The sequence below is a fragment of the Hemitrygon akajei genome, chromosome 20 (assembly GCF_048418815.1).
Source record: "Hemitrygon akajei chromosome 20, sHemAka1.3, whole genome shotgun sequence".
NCBI lineage: Eukaryota > Metazoa > Chordata > Chondrichthyes > Myliobatiformes > Dasyatidae > Hemitrygon > Hemitrygon akajei.
The window spans coordinates 66,758,704-66,779,995 of NC_133143.1; the positions used below are offsets into that span (position 1 = coordinate 66,758,704).

Here is a 21,292-nt window from a genome sequence, read left to right on the forward strand (position 1 = left end):
GCACCTGTGCTAATGGAGATTGTGGAGGAGATGTTGCTGGGCAAGTTAGATTGAAAAATACAGTAGAACAATAAACTACAGCACAAGAATAGGCCCTTTTAGCCCCGATGTTGTACCAAATTAAATTAATTTAGTCGTTGAACAGTAACTAAACTAATCTCTTTTGCCTACACGAAGTCCGTATCTCTTCATCCTCTCTATATTCATCTGCTTATCTAAGAGCCTCTTAAATACCATAGAACATAGAAATCTACAGCACATTATAGGCTCTTTGGCTCACAGTGTTGTGCCAACCATGTAACTTACTCTAGAAATTGCCTAGAATTGCCTTACCACATGGACCTCTATTTTCTTAAGTTCCATGTACCTATCTAAGAGTTTTTAAAAGACCTTATTGTGTCCGCCTCCCCAATTGTTGCCGGCAGTGCATTCCATGTACCCACCACTCTCTGTGTGTAAAACTTACCCCTGATATCCCCTCTGTACCTACTGCCATGCAGCTTAAAACTATGCCTTCTCGTATTAGCCATTTCAACCTTGAGAAAAAGCTTCTGGTCAATGCCTCTCATCATCTTAAACACTTCTCAGGTCGCCTAATGCACCGTTGCTTTAAGGAGAAAAGGCCAAGTTTACTCAACCTATTCTCATTCGGCACACTCTCCAATCCAGGCAACATCCTTATAACTCCCCTCTGTACTCATTTTATAGTATCCACATCCTTCCTGTAGTGAGATGACCAAAACTGAACACAGTGGGGTCTGACCAAGGTATTATTTAGCTGTAATATTACCTTACAGCTCATATTTGCCTCAACTGCTGCCCCAGTAGCAGAAATCCACCACTATGTATTTTAAAGATAAGTGCTCTGCAGATCTCCTTTGAACTTAATCCTTCTCACCTTAAGTGCATGCAGGCATCGTTAAACATTTAACCATAGTTTTTATTATCTGTTATCTCATTCCTACAGTACTTTGAATTTTTATACTTTTATCCAAAGGTAGACAAATAAGCAATTAATTATTTTCGAGCAGGCTTTGTTCTGTTTGATTCTTAATTTGTCCTTTATTCAGGGCCTCATATCTCAGCTTATCATATTTAAATAAAAATGACACATAATGGAAAATAATTTTTGAATGGTTCTACCATACACCTGCAGTGGGCACCAAGCTTCGTTTGTTAAATTGCTTCTTTTACAGGAACATGGCTTAATCACACTAGTGAAGATATACACTCAGTGGTCACTTTATTAGGTACACCTGTACACTAGTTCATTAATGCAAATATCTGATCAGCCAATCGCGTGGCAGCAACTGAATACATAAGAGCATGCACACATGTTCAAGAGGTAGTCTTGTTCAGATTAAATGTTAGAATGGGTTCGAAATGTGATCTAAGTAACTATGACCATGGAATGACTGTTGGTGACAGACAAGGTGGATTGAGTATCTCAGAATCTGCTGATCTGGGATTTTCAACACAGCAATCTCTAACATTTACACAGAGAATTGTGTGAAAAACAAAAAAAAATCTCGTGAGTTGCATTTCTATGGGCAAAAACATCTTGTAAATGAGAGAGGTCAGAGGAAAATGGACAGACTGGTTCAGGCTGAGAGGAAGGTGGCAGTAACTCAAACGACCACGTGTTACGACTGTGGTGTGCAGAAGAGCATCTGTGAACGTACAGCATGCTGATCCTTGAAGTGGATGGGCTACAGTAGCAGAAGATCACACCAGATTCCACTCCTGTACCTAGTAAAGCGGCCACTGAGGTATACTTAAATCCTACAAATTGCAGTAACACTGTGTGCCTCCAAATCTAACAACTAAATGGTTTGGTTAATAAGAGTTACTTGCTGTGTTTTATGAGTATATTGCTAAATGTGTCTTTCCACCATGCATCTTAAACAGGAATTCTAGCATCTCCTCAATCTGCACCAGGTATTCTGGAGACCAAGAGCGTTGAAAACAAATCATCTTATAGTAATGCAAGTAGAGAAAACAGCACAGTGGATTTCAGCAAGGTAATTATTTGCATGAAATTGTCAAAATGTAGTTGTAAGTATTTAATTTATTTTCAACTGTTTAAAATAATATGTACAATTGTATTGAAGCTGTATTTAAAACTTACTGAAAATGACCTTTTTCTGAATTAATGACTATTTCAGTTCATTGTGATAATTAGCCACACTTTAATGTAGTGGTTAACACAATGCTTTACAGCGCAAGCAATTAGAAGATTGGGGTTCAGTTCCTGCCGCTGTCTGTAAGGAGTTTGTACATTCTCCCCATGACCACAGGTTTCCTCCAGATGTTCTGTTTCTTCCTACATTCCAAAGACATTTGGGTTAGAATTAGTAAGCTGTGGGCATGCTACTGGACACATGGTGATGTCGTACAATCCCCACTGATTTGATTTGATGAAAGTGACCCATTTCATTATATATTTTGATTTACATGTGACAAATAAAGCTGATCTTTAATTTTTCGGTCGTTCAAGATCAATTATAAGTTCTGAGAGTTGTAAACCTGACAGTGGATCATTTACTCAGGAAGAACTGACAAGTGAAGGGATGATTCTTAGACTTTCTCGTTCACAATTTCTCACACCAGATTCTTGGAAGACATTGTGAATCATAGGTAGAGCTACAGTAGATTGGTCATAGCAGTTGCTTGCACTTTGGACAATTGCTTAGAAATTGGATTTTACCTATTTAGATGTATTGAAACATATGTAGATTTAGTGCCAATTGGGTCAGAGTGGTCTAAAATCCATGCTATTGTAGCTTTTGGGTAGTCTTGTACTCAGCAAGCAGCACAGTAATTGGAACTCTGATGTGTAGAAGAAACCATTTTATTTTCTAGAGCATTGTGCATCTGATAGGAGTTTTGCCCTCAAGTGCACAATCCCCCCCCTTTTTTTTAAATTTAGAGATACAGCACTGTACAGAGACTTCTGGCCAGTAACCTGCATTACCTGGTTACACCCATGTGACCAACTAACGTACTAACTGTACATCATTGGTATGTGGAAGAAATCGGTGCACCTGGAGGAAACCCACTCGGGAGGAATGAACGAACTCCTTATGGACAGCAATGGGAATTGAACCTAGGTCACAGGTGCTGGAATAGCACTGTGTTACCATTCTACGCCTGTTAGCTGGACAGAAGCAACATAACGGGTTGCCATAAAGAGAGAGGACATTTTAGCTTCTTCCTTTGCACTATCAGGTTTCTGAATGGGCCATGAACACTACCTAACTCTCCTTGCTATTTTGCTCTCTTTTTGAACTTTTTTTGGTACTTATTGTAATTTATAGTGTATTTTATGTACTGTGCTGCACTGCTGCTAAAAAATAGCACAGTTCATGACATACATCAGTGATGTAAAACTGATTCTGATTCTGCTTTCGCATTTGCTCAAAGGGACCATCAGACCATTAGACATTGGAGCAGATTTAGGCCATTTGGCCTGTCAAACCTGCTCAAGATCATGGCTGACCCATTTTCATTTCAACTCTATTCTCCTGTCTTCTCCCTACATCACTTCATGCCCTGACTTATTAACCTCTGCTTTAAATATACCCTGTGACCTGGCTTTCACAGCTGCCTGTGACAGAGAATTACACAGATTCACCACTAAAGAAATTCCTCCTCATTTCCATTCTAATGGACGTCCCTCTATTATGAAATTGTGCCCTCTGGTCCTGGACTTCCCCACTATAGGAAACATTCTCTCCACATCCACTCTGTCTAGGCCTTTCAACGCCTAATAGGTTTCCATGAAATTCCCCCCCCCCACCCACCATTCTTATAAATTCCAGTCTTGATGAAGGGTCTTGGCATGAAACGTTGACCACACTCTTTTTCATAGATGCTGCCTGACCAGCTGAGTTCCTCCAGCATTTTGTATGTGTTGCTTTGATTTCCAGCATCTGCAGATTTTCTCTTGTTTGTAGTGTAGAGGCACGTTTTGATATCCCTATTGGTATTAGGAAAGATTTTAGACAATAGACAGTAGGTGCAGGAGTAGGCCATTCGGCCCTTCTAGCCAGCACCGCCATTCACTGTAATCATGGCTGATCATACACAATCAGTACCCCGTTCCTGCCCTCTCCCCATATCCCTTGACCCCGCTATCTATAAGAGCTCTATCTAACTCTCTCTTGAATGCATCCAGAGACTTGGCCTCCACTGCCTTCTGGGGCAGAGCATTCCACATATCCACCACTCTCTGGGTGAAAAAGTTTTTCCACATCTGGGTTCTATATGGCCTACCCCTTATTCTTAAACTGTGGCCTCTAGTTCTGGACTCACCCATCAGCGGGAACATGCTTCCTGCCTCCAGCGTGTCCAATCCCTTAATAATCTTAGATGTTTCAATCAGATCCCCTCTCATCCTTCTAAATTCCAATGTATACAAGCCCAGTCGCTCCAATCTTTCAACATATGACAGTCCCGCCATTCCGGGAATTAACCTTGTGAACCTACGCTGCACTCCTTCAATAGCAAGAATGTCCTTCCTCAAATTTGGAGACCAAAACTGCACACAATACTCCAGGTGTGGTCTCACCAGGGCCCTGTACAGCTGCAGAAGGACCTCTTTACTCCTATACTCAATTCCTCTTGTTATAAAAGCCAGCATGCTATTAGCTTTCTTCACTGCCTGCTGTACCTGCAAGCTTGCTTTCATTGACTGATGTACAAGAACACCTAGATCTCACTGTACTTTCATTGACTGATGTACAAGAACACCTAGATCTCGTTTTCTTTTGTTTTGGAAGCTTAAATCACAACAGGCACCAATTTTATCATATTTGTAAATACAGAACTAACAACTTGTGAAATTGAACTATACATTAGTGCAGCTACATAGGATTATGAATTCTTAAGGTAACACGAAAGACTGAGTGTTTAGGAATAGAGGTTGGTAGGCAAGGTGGCACCAGTGACCAATAGTGATTTTTGCAGATTACTCACAAAACTACGATACTCTAGTAGATCACAGATCTCCTGGGGGATTCAGCGAACTAGACTCAAGAGTGTTGGTACAGCTGGTAGATGCTGTATTGAGGCTTGCTAGTGGGAGACAAACCTGTGGTTGGCTCCATCACTCTGAGAAGATTAAAGCATTGAGCAAGATTAAAATCGTCGAGGATGAGAGTGGAAAATGAACAGGTGTTCAGCGATGTCTCCCTGCGTTTGACCAGACTGTATCAATTGCAACTACTGTCAGGTGGGAGGTGCAGGAGTCCTGGGTCACACACCATCAGGTTGAGGAGCAGTTGCTCTCCTGCAGCCACTGGGTTCTTGGATAGGCTTCACTTGCCTCAGCACTGAATGGACCCCACAGCTGTAGACTCTCTTTCAGAGACTCTGCAGTTCATGTTCCATGTGCTTTTCTTAACCTTTACTTTACTACTAGCACAATTTGACCAAAGTGTCAAGGCTGAAGGCGAAGGACAACCTGGTGTTCTGCTCACTACTCTATGAGGTTTACTAACTTCAGTGCTGAATTGACCCTGTAGTCGTAGCCTGCAACCATCAACACTCGCTTCAGTGCTGAACTGGCCTGTGGCCATCGGGCACCTGGACCTGCTGTAGCACTGAACCAGTTCTGTGACTGTGAACTCACTTTCGTAGACTCTGTGGTTCATCTACTGTGTGTTACTTGTTTACTTTTTTATTGTTTGCACGATTTATTCTTTTTTTTCTCACATTGGGTGTTCGATGGTCTTTTTTATGTGGGTTTTTAAAAAAGGGTTCTATTGTGTTTCTTTGTTTTGTTTCTGCCTGCAAGGCGACTAATTTCAAGATTGTATATGTATTTTGATAATAAATGTACTTTGAACTTTAAATGGAAGGAATGGCGTCTATTACGAATATAAAAGTAGAAAGCAGAAGCAGTCTTATTTCAAAGCCTTGCCTTGGGAAAAGCAAAGATTCCACTAGCTTGTAATATTTTAAAAAAAGTGTTTGAAGAAAATCTATAATTAAGAAACCTTGGGTAGATTTTCAACTCACTGCTGGTATTACAGATAATCTGGTGATTAAAATCCATCTGATGTTCACATATTGTGAGAACAAGGGAATGAAGTTTACAGTGTGTCAATAATAGTTTAGCCTATACAGTTTATGCCTATCGGCATATCTTTAAAAAATTGTAGCTGGTATTAGTGAATGCCTTTCAAAGGAATTAGGAATCTCAGTTTGAACACAATTGTCTGTGAAATATCAGAGTAGTACATCTTTGAGTCCGATCCTGGGAACAATTAGTTTGAAAATTGCTAATGAGATTCCCAAGTTTGTTTATTCCAGCACCAATGGAAGGATAAGTTGATTAAAAATTACAACAGTTTCCCCCTCAAAAGCTAACTGGTTTTGTTTCATTGCATGATAATTAGTATTTTATATACTGTGTTTTTGAAAAAGATATTCAAAACTATGTTCAAATTTATTGAATAGATATTTCATTAATTACTTGAACTTAAATCACATAATTTGTGCTGTCTGAAACTGCAAATGCTTTGTTGCCTTTCTGCTATGACATGTTTGTTGGTTAAGGACAAAATTTGTGACTTTATTAGATTACACTAACAATTAACAAAATATACTGTGGTAAAATGTTTTAATTGTAGCTTATGGTAGGAAAAAGTTTCTTTTATCAGTGTGATTTACATTTTTCCTCAAATTGTCTCAAAATTTCCTGTTTGATTTCTGTTGTTAAACTTTAATTTTTAACTGTAGTTCATATAAGTTTTTTCTTCCCCTCTTGTAGATTATTTAGCCTACAATTAACAGCAGGTATTTAAGTGCCTGCATCTTTCTTATGACTTTTTGCTTGTTTTTTTTCTTTTTTTCTTTTTGCCTTTCTTTGGCCTTTTGGTTTTAAATGTGCCTTCCTTTACTCCTGGTTGGACTGGAGTTTGAGTCCTGGCACTGTAGTTGTGTCGCGCTTGGTATAAGAAGCAAGAGGCCTGCAGTAAGTTTTGAGTTCAATGGCTTCTTGTATATTACTGTCGTGTACATTGTTTTGTCGCTTGTCTGTGCTTTACTTTAAATGTTGATCTGTGCCAAATCAGAAGTCTGTATGGTGATGATTATTATTTATCAGCAGAAGTAAATGTTCAGTGGTCATTAATTTATTTGTGTTGAGTTAGTGTGGATCTTGGAATTTGTAATAAGCAATGAGCAATATTTGTTGACAGATATTTGAAGTCAAAATATTTTATAACTATAGTGTTAACATTAAATCTAGTTTCCCATAAAAAATGACTGGAATAAGGAGGATGACTTCAGAAAGAAGGTTGATTGTATCAGTATAAATTTTGACCTTAGGCTTTAACTTTGAAATAGTATACCAGAGACTTTGGTCCCTGAACTAATCTACCATTTGGATACAACTCCCAATTCACCCTTTAATGAAATATAAATTCAGAAAAAAATTGACCTACATTCAGCAAAGAAAATTCATATACAGAAGATAAGATCTTAGTTTATTTTTAAAAATCTGAAGTCAAACAAATTTTTGCTCAAAGTTCTGTCTTATTTTGTGTTACGGAATTAATGAGTTGTTTTCTGTGTTTCTTGGTTATTTTGAATTGCTGAGCTCTTACCTCGTCCCTTTCACATATTTACAGGTGGACATGAACTTCATGAAAAAGATTCCAGCGGGTGCTGAGGCTTCTAATGTCTTAGTAGGAGAAGTGGACTTCCTTGAGAGACCCATAATAGCCTTTATTCGTCTGTCTCCTGCTATTCTTCTCACAGGGCTCACAGAAGTTCCCATTCCAACCAGGTGAAGCTAATACAAAAGATGATAGATTTTGGTTATGTAAATTTATCTATTAGATATGCTGCACTCTTCTGCAATATTTAATATATACACTGGCCTCATCAAATGTTGGTTCAGTACCATTGTTCGTGTTTGTTCTACTTTTGCCTTCATGACTATAACTAACAAATCCAATAATGTCCATCTTTCCATTTCTTTACCATTACTTTAGCTCTCCGTCTATATGGTCAAATTTCTTTTTCCTCCCCAGCATGCACAAAATTATCAGCACATGCATATTGACACACAGTTCACCACATCCACAACCCCTTGATTCCTCCACTTGTGCTTTCCAATTGCTTGCACCATATTTAGTCTTAGGTGATGATTACTGAAGATAATAGTAACATTTTCTTCAGTAATCACCATAAACCCGATCAAGTTCAAGTACGTTTGTTATCAAAGAATGTATAAATTATACAACTTTGAGATTTGCTTGCTCACAGGTAGCCACAAAGCAAAAAACCTCAAAGAACCCAATTTAAAGGAAAAAAGAATAAAAATAAAAATAAAAGACAAACACTTGATGTACAAGAGAAAGAACGAAAAAATAATACAAGGCATGCAAACAATTGAAGTGAACAACAGCTTTCAGAATCAAAAATGAGTCCTCAGATCTAAACCTCGGAGTAGGCCCAAAGCCTTGCTTATTAGTTTTTCACATTAGAGGGTACGGGACAGTCTTCATAGCCTCAACACCATGGATATGACCATCGCGGGGAATGTGCAAAATCGGCTCTCATCCTGACTAACAGCCTTTAAATTGACCCAACAGTAGATCAGCGAAAGGCTCCAGTGCCCTGAGAGTGAAGCAAAGATTTCAAAGCGTGAGCAAGATCATCTCTTGCCTCTGATTTGGGCTGGCGTTTAAATTGTCTAAACAGCGCATTGTACCTCGCACTAGGACCCTGGTAGTACAGCTGCGAAAGGCCCCGGGCTTAGACCACACTGCCCAGCAACTCATTCTGGCCCAGATTTTGTTGCCCAGCCTGAAGCCGCTCTCAAGCTCTTCAAATCAGCTCGACCAGCCCACGGAGTGATCCAGCCTCGTACCTGGGCCAGCTGTGCGAACACTGAAATCGAATCTCTTTTGCCCGGGCCCTGACCTCCTTATGGTGCACTGAGTGATACACCCTCGCATCTGGGGCAGTTGTATGGGCATCAGAACTCCGTTTGTATCAAATCATCCCCCAAACTCGCCTTATCATTGCTTGCCCTTTCACTGTTTGTGACAATAATTTAACACAATTTCTCTCAGTAAAGGTATTTTTAGTGATGTTTTTGTTGGATTTCTTAGCTTTTTTACTACTGGGAAACTGTTCCACATGTTCGGTTGCACCATCTTAACCGATATCCTCACCTTTGTGTATCCCACCTGACCAACATATCATCACTAACTTCAGAGGTGACCCTTGTTCCACTGTTTGATTTGAAATGTGTTCTTCAGGTCAAGATTGAACTTTCTTAAGCTGTGCCCCTTACCCATGTTCAGTATTCCTTTCAGTCTGATCTATGTACATTTCTTCTTTGAATTCACTGATGTTATTTACCTAATCAATTTCTGTGATTAAGGTTTCACTTGCTACTCCGGTTATCTCAACGTTCAAAATAAATTTATTATCAAAGCATGTATATATATTCCTGAGATTCATCTCCTTTCTTAGCTTCTACCTTGATCTGATTATACTTCAGTGAAGCACAGTGGGATTTTTCTTTCCTTTTTAAATCTATGATGTAAATATAGGAATGCTGTTCCATCTCCTCTTATAAGCTGTATTTAAGTAAACTTGCTGTGTAAGATTGGAGTTCATGATCCATTTATTGCCAAGAAAGGATTTGTGATGAATGTGGGATATGTTGTTCCAGATGCCCTTGGGTTTTATTTTGAATAAAGGACAGTAGTTTGATACTTCAAATGTTTGTGTGATAATTAAGTTTGTCTTCATTAATCTCAAGGTGTAGTAAGTCCAAAGCTACTAGTACTCAAGTTTGTGAAATGTTTCTGATGGACAGAGACTCTTTAAATGTCAAATCCTATATCGAACTTGTTTCATGATTATATCTCAAATTTATTCCCCTAAATATTTTTAATGCTTGCTTTAACTTTAAAGATTGGAAAATATTTTGGTTAGATAGATATGCTTCAATTAATTAATAACATAATAGGAAGCTAACTCTTTAAGCAACAAATTATATAGATTTTCTAAGCTAGTTATTTAGCTAAAATCAGCAAAATAAAATGTTTCATGGACTGTTAATAAATCACCCCAACACGAATTTACATAAGTAATTGATTTATAATTGTGTGGAGGGAAGTGTATGGAAAGTAAATGTTCTGGGAATAAAATGTCTTACAGTAACTTATTATTTAATTGATATGTGTCTGTTATTAATTTAATATATTTTCAAAACTATTGTGGATAAAATAGATTTCAGAGCCAATATATTGCTAATAATACAGTTCACACATGGAGTGTTTTATCAATCCAAAAAATACAGATTATCGCTTCCTTGATATCAGGAATTCGATATACTTGTAGAATGATTTTTGTTGATGTAAGTTTTGTTACTTTCATTGTCATCTGCAAAAGGTGATGATAGGAATTGGCTTTTGGCTCATTGTTATAAACTTGTTGTGATACCAAGCAAACTGGAATAATTTAATTTCTAACATGTCATTTCCTTCCTTCCAGATTTTTGTTTCTTATGTTGGGACCATCAGGCAAAGCACAGCAATATCATGAAATTGGTAGATCAATAGCTACCTTAATGACAGATGAGGCAAGTTTTCAAGGGAATTACTTCATTATAATAGGCCTTTTGGGTATTTTCGTCCTGCGATGGATTTTAACTAAAATATTGTGAAGCTGAGACCTTGCTCCTTTCATTACTCTTCAGTTAAGCTAATCCTTAATCTACAAAATAAATGCTTATATGAAAAAGATCAGTAAATTTACTGCATTTTAGAAAATATACGAAGTGCAATTGTAAATAAATTCCATTATAGTTACTGTGTACTTTTTCTCTCTCTCTGCTAGATTATGTATTGCATTGAACTGCTGCTGCTAAGTTAACACATTTCACGTCACATGCCAGTGATAATAAACCTGATTCTGATTCGGAGTCAAATTTAATTTGCTATATCATAAACTATCTTTGAAACCTTTAACAATTAAGATAACTTGTATTAGCTTTAAAACTGCAGCTGTTGAAGGAATATAGTAATCTTACTGGATCTGTACTTAAAAGAAGTAGATAATGAATGTGTTTTTATATATGTATTCCTATCCAAAGATTTTCCACGATGTTGCCTATAAAGCAAAGGATCGTACTGACCTGCTGGCAGGAATAGATGAATTTTTAGATCAAGTTACTGTACTCCCCCCGGGTGAATGGGATCCTTCAATACGAATTGAACCACCAAAATGTGTCCCATCTCAGGTGAGAATCATAATTACAGTCTCTCAAACACAATAAGATAAAAAGATAATAAAAATACAATAAATATAAATACATAAGATAGGCTATACACATAGATTGAATGTACTAGTGTGTATACATTCATTGTGTACTGTACATAAAGTGACAACAGGTACAGAACTGTTTGTACACAAGATTAAAGATTGTTTAATGTCATTTCCAGTACACGTGTGTAAAGGAAAACAAAATATTTGTTACTTCAGAACGGATGCAGCACAAAAAAACGCAATAAGATAAAGAACACAAAAAATAATATATATACATAAAATAACTTGTATAGATAGATTGATTGTATGTTCAAAAATTGAAGCTAGACACAGGTAACTGATGAAAAATGGTAAAGTAGCGGTGGATGGGGGTGTGGAGGGGTCCGTTAGTGGGAGAAGATGTTGATCAGTCCTACAGGTTCAGGGTTTCAGCTCAGGACTAACAACTCTGACTGGTAGAACAGAATTGTTACAGAAACAGCAACGAAGAATCCTTCTACATCTGAGTATGACTGTATTCCTGAGTCTCCTGAAAGGAAGCTATTGGTATGATGAAAGAAGCCCTGAACACCATCAGAGATGGAAGACCTTCATTGCTGCCTGTTGCCAGCGGTGTAACGGGCAGTAATAAAACACTGCTTGGGAAAAGTAAGGATCCAGAGTAACAAATATTTTGTTCTCCTTCACACTTTTGTACTGGAAATTACATAATCTATTCAAGATTAAAGATTGTTCAGCTTTATTCACCATCAAAAATGGTGGATTTTGGTTATTTAAAATGCATTTGTCCATTCTTGATAATTGATGGGAAATTCATTTACACTTGCCCATATTCATAACAGCAGCAGTTTGAAGAATAACAAACAGACTCCTTTTGAGAAAAAATGCCTCTTTTTCTGAAACAATATTTTGTTCACCCTCTCTCAAAATTCAATAGTTGTTCTTATTTTATCCCTGTCCGTTTGGTTCAAAGTTACACATATTGGGGCTATCAATTAATTTAGCTTTAGACAATACTTTCTTTGAATACTTTTGATAATGTAATTTAATCTTGCATTTCTAGTTTTAGAGTCATAAAACACTACATCACCAAAACAGGCACTTCAGCTTCTCTAGTCCATTATCGAACTACTAATCTGCCTAGTCCCATTGATCTGCACCCAGACCATAGCCCTACAAACACCTCCCAATCATATACTCATCCAAATTTCTCTTAAATGTTGAAATCAAACCCAAATCAATCACTTCCACTGGCAGGTAGTTCCACACTCTCATTGCCCTCTGAGTGAAGAAGATCCCCTTCAAGTTACCTTTAAACATTTCACCTTTCACTCTTAACAAATGAGCTCTAGTTCTAGTAAGATCAGAACAAAAACGGCAAATGAAACGCTGCAGCTCATTTGTTAAATTACTTTTGTTTCATACATTTGTAAAGGAAAAGCGGAAATTCCCTCCCGTTTCAAATTGTCCAACGGTTACCAGTGGAGCCCCAAATCACGAAGAACATCGTACTGAGCCAGAACTCGAGCGTACTGGAAGGTTTGTTTTACATATTAATTACTATGAAAGTAATTGTTACCTGTGAAATTAATCATAAGTTAGTGCATATAAGCTGTATGATGTTAGTAGAGCAAAGAATGAAACAGCAGTAATGTGTGTTTTAATGCCACCCTTGACTTTTAATTTTTCTGTGTTTTATATACAATATTTTGAATATGTTTTGACCAACAAGCTGGTTGTAAAAGTTTGAGGAAGGTGAGATTATGATAATGTTTTGTAAATACAAGCTGAAACAGAAACAGCTCGTGTTTCTGTTACTTTTTAGAACATAGAACATAGGCCAGTACAACACAGGAACAGGCCCTTTGGCCACAATGTTGTGCCAAACAATTAAATTAGTAATCAAATGACCAACCTAACTAACCCTCTCTACCTACATGAAGTTCATTTTCCTCACATGTGACTATTTAAACTTCTCTTAAGAGTTTCTAATGTATCTGGCTGTACCACCACCTATGGCAGCACTGAAGCACAGCAAGTCACCTAGTCAAACAGGGATAATGAGTGGATATATTCTATTTTCAAATTCTGAACTAGGTGTATTTCCTATCCAGTCCTGGGGATAAGTCACTCTATAGCAGTGGTTTCCAACCTTTGTTATGCCATGGACCCCTACCATTAACTGAGGAGTCCGTAGACTCGAGGTTGGGAACTCCTGCTTATCCTCTATATTGCTATTACAATAATTTTGGTGACATTCCTTCCCCAATAAAGTGTTACTTCTTCAAGGTTGTTCAGCTATTGTAAATACTGATGCAAACTAATACCCATTGTATCTAGATGCCCTTATTTTTATTTCAATAGCACTGTTGATAGAGTCAACATTAAACAATCTGATGGAGGAACTCTTTGGGTTGGGCAGCATCTTTGTAGATACGGAGATACGGTCCCCAAATTATCTTTTTTCCACCTTATTCGCTCAACGGTGAAATGGAGTGGATGTTATCATTTTTGTCAATTTTATTTCAAATTCCCCTTTTGAAGGTCTTGCTGATTCCAAGTGGTTTTTATTAGTCTTTGTATCTCTGCTGCTGACATGAATGGCATCAGCTTTGTTTTTTTCTTTTGTTTTATTCTTTCTTTATCCATTAAAACGTGTTTGTGCAAATTTCTTTTGAGTCAAGCAGAAGTCTTGCTCCTCGCGAGTATAAACTGGTTCCATGTCTTAGTCAATTCTTTGAATAACATCCACCAGTTTTAGTTTCTCTGTATTTCTGTCTGTTGAACAGTACCTTAAACTATGTGGTAAATGAGCATTCATGCATTTTTGGCAGCTAGGTAAATTTGACTCGTGTTAATCATGAACACATGGAGGGGAGGGGCCAGGGTCTAAGAGGAATAAGCAGTTGATGTTTTGGGCCAAGACCCAACATTGTTGGCATGGACTCGGACCAGAGGGTCCGTATCTGTGACTCAAATCAAATAGTCATTGAATCTGTATCTGTGACTGAGACCAATACAGCCTGCTCCCTACGTTGTTGGCATGGACTCGAGCTAGAGGGCCTGTATCTGTGACTCAAATCAGATAGAGTCATCAGATCTGTATCTATGATTGAGACAAATACAGCCTGCTCTCCTCTTGATTCTAGGTTACATTGTTGCAGGAAATGCCACTCATTACTAAAAACACTGTAGGAAGCCACTGCAGTTTTTGAAGACCTCCATCAGTGACCATGGTTGCTTTTCCCCTTTCCATTAGCACACTTTACCTACTATCTTTCCCATAAACACAAGAGATTCTGAAGATGTTGGAAATCTTGAGTAACACACACAGAATGTTGGAGGAACTCAGCAAGTCAAGCAGCTTCTATGGAAGGGAATAAACAGTCAGCAATTTGGGTAGAGGCCCTTCATCAGGACTGGGAAGTAATGGAGCAGAAGCCAGAATAAGAAGGTGGAATATCGCTCTCCCCCAACCACCCACCCAACCTTCTCCCTCACCTGGTCTCACCTCTCATCTGTCAGCTTGTACCCCTTCCCCTTCCCCTTCCCCATCTTATTCTTGCTTCTGCTACCTTCCTTTTCAGTCCTGATGAAGGGTCTCAGCCGTGAAACATCGACTGTTTATTCCCCTCCCGCAATACTGCCTGACTTGCTGAGTTCCTCCATCATATGTGTATGTTGCTCTGGACTGTATTTCCAGCATCTGCGCAATCTTGTGTTTATGATATTCTTTCATGGGATTTGTTTTATCAGTCACTTGCTTTTGTGTAGCCGTTATCAAGACTACATTGTGCTCAGAGGAAACAGTTTTTAAATAGTGTCAGTTGTGTGTGTTTGTGTTTAAAAAGCAGTGATTTTTGTTACTGATAGTTGGTGAGAAATAAGCATCAAGACAATTCAGAACCGTTTTGCTCACTGTGTTTTCAAGCATTCAGGCTTGGAGATGCCAAAAACATTCAGGACTAAAAATGAAACTTTTTTTTTACTACTTCAGCACATATTGGGTTAAGTTTCAAGAGTCATAAGATAATGTTGCAGCTCTATAAAATCCTGGTTATACCACACTTGGAATATTGTGTTCATTTCTGGTCATTTCATTGTAGGAAGGATGTGGAAGCTTAAGAGAGGATGCAGAGGAGATTTTGAATTGAATTGGATTGACTTTATTTCTTACATCCTTCACGTACATGAGGAATAAAAATTTTTACATTATCTCTCCGTCTAAATGTGCCATGTGCAATTATAGTAATTTATAATAATTTATAATAAATAGAACAGTTAGTGTAACATAGATTTACCAGGATGGTGCCTGGATGATAGAGCATGTCTTATTAAGATAGTCTGAGTTCAGGCTTTTCTCTTTTGAGCGAAGGAGGATGAGAGGTGACTTGATATCGGTGTACAGGATGACAAGGAAAAGACAGAGTGGATAGCCAGGGACTATTTCGAAGGGTGGCTATACAAAGGAGCCTAATTTTAAGATGATCGGAAGAAAGTATAGGGGGGTTGCCAGAGGTAAGGTCTTTATATAGAGTGCGGTGCGTGTGTGGAATGCCCTTTTAGGAGTGGTGGTAGAAGCAGATACATTAGGGTCATTTAAGAAACTCTTTTATAGGCACATGTATGGTAGAAAAATGGGCTATGTAGGGAGGGAAGGGTCAGATTGATCATTGAATAGGTTTAAAGGTTGGCACAACATTGTGGATCTAAGGGCCTGTACTGTGCTGTAATGTTCATGTTCTATGTAAACTAATTTAACTATAACTTACTAACAAATGAAAATCTGAAATGCTGGAAATCCACGTAACACACACAAAATGCTGGAGGAACTCATCTATGGAAAAGAGTGAACAGTTGATGTTTCTGTCCGAGACCCTTCATCAGATTTAGAATTGGGGGGGGGGGGGGGGGAAAGGGCAGGAAGAAATACAAGGTAGGTGAAACCGGGAGGGGGCGACTGATGAAGTAAAGAGCTGGGAAGTTGATTGGTAAAAGAGATAAAGGGCTGGAGAGGGGGAATCTGGTAGGAGAGAACAGAAGACTGTGGACGAAAGGGAAGAAGGAGAAGCACCAAATGGGTAGGTAAGGAGATAAGGTGAGAGAGCAAAATGGGAATGGTGAGGGAGAGGGCAATACTAGAAGTTCAAAAAATCAATGTTCATGCCATCAGGTTGGAGGCTACCCAAATGAAATATAAGGCGTTGCTCCTCCAACCTGAGTGTAGCCTCATTGTGACAGTAGAGGTGGCCGTGGACTGACATTTTGGAATGAGAGTGGGAAGTGGAATTAAAATGGTGGCCACTGGGAGGTCCCACTTTTCCTGGCAGAGTACAAATGCTTAGTGAAACAGTCTCTCAATCTACGTCAGGTCTCACCTATATATAGGACGCCATACTAGGAGCAGCGGATACAGTAAGTGACCCCAACAATCTCACAGGTGAAGTGTTGCCTCACCTGGAGGGACAGTTTGGAACCTTGAACGGTAGCGAGGGAGGAGGTGTAGGGGCAGGTATAGTACTTTTTCCACTTGAAAGTTAAATGTCAGGAGGGAGATCACTGGAGAGGGATGAATGGACAAGGGAGTCACGTAGGGAGTGATCCCTTTGGAAAGCAGAAAGTTGGGGGTGGGGGTGGCCCTATACCCAGACTGCCTGGCATGCTGAGTTCCTCCAGCATTTTGTATGTATTGCTTAACTGTAACTTAAATTAGCCTTAAAATTTATTGCATTGTTAACATGGTTGAGTAGTGATTGAGCTTACAAATATCCTTGTCCAAGATTGAGTTAATAAATGTTTGTTTCTGCAGATTATTATGTGCATTTAAAGTAAGTTGTTGAATTAAGTTTTGTATAAACTTACTAATTTACTTCACAGGATCTTTGGTGGCTTAATCCGCGATATCAAAAGGAAGTGGCCGTTTTACCTGAGTGACTTTAAGGATGCAATTAGTTTGCAGTGCCTAGCTTCCATTCTGTTCCTTTATTGTGCTTGTATGTCTCCTGTCATCACTTTTGGCGGATTGCTTGGGGAAGCAACAGAAAATAGAATAGTATGTATTTGAGTCATTCTTTTTCTTATTTCTACCTCTGTGTCCTGATTATGCAAACAATTGAATTCTTTTGGAAAACTACCTTTTTGTAGGGTCTTTCCAATTAATAATTTATTTGTAATTTGGAAGGAACATGAAAACAATATAAGTGAAGTATTTATTCACCATATACATGTATTAGGAGTTTACTGTGGTGTGTTGATCAGGGCACAACATACAACAAAAAACAACATTCAATAAAGAATTATATGAAAATGAAGTTTTATGTTAAAATACGAATATGGAATAAAGTGTACAAAATACATAAACACCATCATCTGTTTACAATATAAACAACATTATAAAAATGATTTAAAGTTTTTACAGTGCAGTAACAGGGGTAATCGCCAGAGGGTGGTGCGGTGGGTTAATTAGAATGGTTGATCAGATTAGCTACCTGGGGTAATAAGCTTTTAAGATGATGTGAAGTTTTTGTTTTAATAGCCCTGTTGTACTTTTCCCAAGGGAGCTTTTGGAAAAGGCAAAGCAACACACACATAGTGCTGGAGGAAGTTAGCAGGTCAGGAACATCGATGGAAATTAACAAACAGTCGATATTTCAAGCTGAGACCCTTCTTCAGGACTCTTCTTGGCCTGAAATGTTAACTATTCATTCATTTTTATGGATACCGCCTGACCTCTTGAATTCTTCCAGCATGTGTGTTGCTTTGGATTTTCAGCATCTGCAGAATTTCTCATGTTTTGGAAACAACAGTTTGCTGAGTGGGTAGTGTCCATAATGATATTTCCTGCCCATTTCTTTATCCTGGACACACAGAAGTCCTGCAGTGATGGTGGATTGCTGACCTGACAGTTCACTGTAGCTTTCGTATATCGTGAGAGGATGCTGCACCAAGCCAGAGAGTAATGGCTGATATGGGTCAGATGCTCTCTATGAGCGCGGAGCAGAATTGTACCAGTATGTTCTGGGGAATGTGGAATTTTACCAAATAAACGGGGGTAAGGCATTCTCCCTGAGTGACCAAACAACCTGCCAGGAACTGACTGGCCTGTTTCTGTTGCTGTTAAATGTGAACAAATGTAAACTAGCTACCATTTTTATAGCACACAATTTGTAGTCTGTGCTTCAATATATTAATAATGGTATATTGCTGCGCAGACCCAACAGTTCTGAAATGCTGTGGAATTTTGAACAGAAACCTGAATTGCAAAGCATTTTTAAATATGATAGACTTTTGGTGTAGCTCAAATTCTGAATGACCTGAGCAAATTGACCATGACCTTATAGTGTACTTGTAGTAGAATAACATAATAATAATGCAATAGTAATGTAACAGTTCTCTCATTGTAATTAAAGTATCTTCAAGTTTAGATACATACATGTATCTTCAAGCTATTGAGCAATATTAAAAGGAGACCTGGCAAAATTATTTCCTTAAGAGTTGGTGAGAATCTACAACTGGCTTGCTTCTATAAAATCATCTCAAAACATTGTGAGATGCATATTAAAATCCATTGGACACCTGGTTTCAACTTGTAATCCATAATATTATGTTACTAAAAGGTAATAAAAAGAGGCAATATTTAAAGGTGAAAAGTTTGAATGGAATATTACAATCAGTTTAGAAAGAGCATATCTGAAATTTTCTTTCTTAAGTTTCAACTTTCTTGTTTGTTTATTTATTTAATCATTCATTCATAGCAACAGAAACACAGAAAACCTACAGCACAATACACGCCTTTCAGCCCACAATGCTGTGCCAGACATGTACTTACTTTAGAAATTAGCTAGAGTTACCCATAGCCCTCTATTTTTCTAAGATCCATGTACCTATCCAAGAGTCTTTTAAAAGACCCTATCATATCTGCCTCCACCACTGTCGCCGGCAGCCCATTCCACGCACTCGCCACTCCGTGTAAAAACTTACCCCTGACATCTTCTCTGTACCTACTTCCAAGCACCTTAAAACTGTGCCCTCTTGTGCTAGCCACTTCAGTGCTGGGGAACAACCCTCTGACTATCCGCATGATCAATGTCTCTCATCATCTTATACACCTGTATCAAGTCTCCTCTCATCTTCTGTCGCTCCAAGGAGAAAAGGCCGAGTTCACTCAACCTATTCTCATAAGGCATGCACCCCAATCCAGGTATCATCCTTGTAAGTCTTCTCTGCACCCTTTCTATAGTTTCCACATCTTTCCTGTAGTGAGGTGAGCAGAACTGAGCGCAGTACTCAAATCGGATCTGGCCAGGGTCCTACGTGAGCTGTAACATTACACTTCAGCTCTTAAGGTCAATCCCACAGTTGATGAAGGCCTATGCACCGTATGCGTTCTTAACCACAGAGTCAACCTGCGCAGCAGCTTTGAGTGTCCAATGGACTTGGACCCCAAGATCCCTCGAATCCTCCACACTGCCAAGAGTCTTACCATTAATACTCTATTCTGTGGCCTACCAAAATGAACCACCTCATACTTAACTGGGTTGAACTCCATCTGCCACTTCTCTGCCCAGTTTTCCATCCTATCAATGTTCCGCTGTGACCCCTGACAGCCCTCCACACTATCCACAACACCCCAACCTTTGTGTCATCAGCAAATTTACTAACCCATACCTCCTGTTCCTCATCCAGGTCATTTATAAAAATCATGAAGAGAAGAGGTCCCAGAACAGATCCCTGCGGGACACCACTAATCACCGATCTCCATGCAGAATATGACCCATCTACAACCACTCTTTGCCTTCAGTGGGCAAGCCATTTCTGAATCCATAAAGCAATGTCCCCTTGGATCCCATGCCTCCTTACTTTCTCAATAAGTCTTGTATGGGGTACCTTATCAAATGCCTTGCTGAAATCCATATACACTACATCTACTGCTGTACCTTCATCAATGTGTTTAGTCACATCCTCAAAAAATTCAGTCAGGCTCGTAAGGCACAACCTGCCCTTGACAAAGCCATGCTGACTATTCCTAATCATATTATGCCTCTCCAAATGTTTATAAATCCTGCCTCTCAGGATCTTCTCCATCAACTTCCCAACCACTGAAGTAAGACTCACTGGTCTATAATTTCCTGGGCTATCTTTACTCCCTTTCTTGAATAAGGGAACAACATCTGCAACCCTTCAATCCTCCAGAACCTTTCCTGACCCCATTGATGATGCAAAGGTCATTGCCAGAAGCTCAGCGATCTCCTCCCTCACCTTCCACAGTAGTCTGGGGTGCTTCTCATCCAGTCCCAGTGACTCATCCAGCTTGATGCTTTCCAAAAGCTCCAGCACATCCTCTTTCTTAATATTGTAGGCTTATCTACATATTGTGTCAGGAAACCTGCCTGAACATATCTAACATACTCCACCTCATCTAAACCCCTTTTGCTGTAGGGAGATGCCAATCAATATTTGGGAAATTAGAATCTTCCAACATGACAACCCTGTTATCAGAATCAGACTTTAATCGCCAAGTACCTATGCACATACAAGGAATTTACTTCCGGCAGATGTTGTCTCTCTGCTCATAACAATAATAATGATAAATATAAATGAAAATATAAATTGTACATACAGGTAGTGCAATCCAAGTAATAGTTAGCTGACAGTTAACTGTTCAGCAAAGTGACCGCAGTAGGGAAAAAACTTCTCCAGTGCCTATTAGTCTTAGTCTGGAGGGATCTGAAGCGCCTACCAGATGGAAGCAGATCAAACAGTCCGTGCGCAGGATGGGAGGAGTCCTTTATGATGTTCCCCGCCCATTTACACCTTTCCAGAATCTGTCACCCTATCTGCTCCTCGATGTCCCTGTTACTATTGGGTGGTCTATAAAAACACCCAGTAGAGTTCTTGATCCCTTCCTGTTCCTAACTGATCCCTTCCACCCACAGAGACTCCGTAGACAATCCCTCCATGACTTCCTCCTTTTCTGAAGCCGTGACAGTATCTC

At 38.9% G+C, this 21,292-nt stretch overlaps 1 protein-coding gene across 13 annotated transcripts in view; it reads left to right on the top strand.

The window, feature by feature from the left end:
* Positions 1-21,292, top strand: part of slc4a7 (solute carrier family 4 member 7) — a 138,342-nt gene that overhangs the window by 72,201 nt on the left and 44,849 nt on the right. For 7 of the 13 annotated variants that reach the window (XM_073024513.1, XM_073024520.1, XM_073024508.1 and 4 more), the window contains 7 exons: positions 1,909-2,021; positions 6,923-6,979; positions 7,638-7,795; positions 10,525-10,612; positions 11,126-11,272; positions 12,734-12,837; positions 17,176-17,350. In XM_073024513.1, the coding sequence (XP_072880614.1) occupies positions 1,909-2,021; positions 6,923-6,979; positions 7,638-7,795; positions 10,525-10,612; positions 11,126-11,272; positions 12,734-12,837; positions 17,176-17,350 (842 nt within the window). The remainder of the gene's footprint in view (positions 1-1,908; positions 2,022-6,922; positions 6,980-7,637; positions 7,796-10,524; positions 10,613-11,125; positions 11,273-12,733; positions 12,838-17,175; positions 17,351-21,292) is intronic. The other 6 variants (XM_073024515.1, XM_073024517.1, XM_073024511.1 and 3 more) reach the window with 1 other exon arrangement.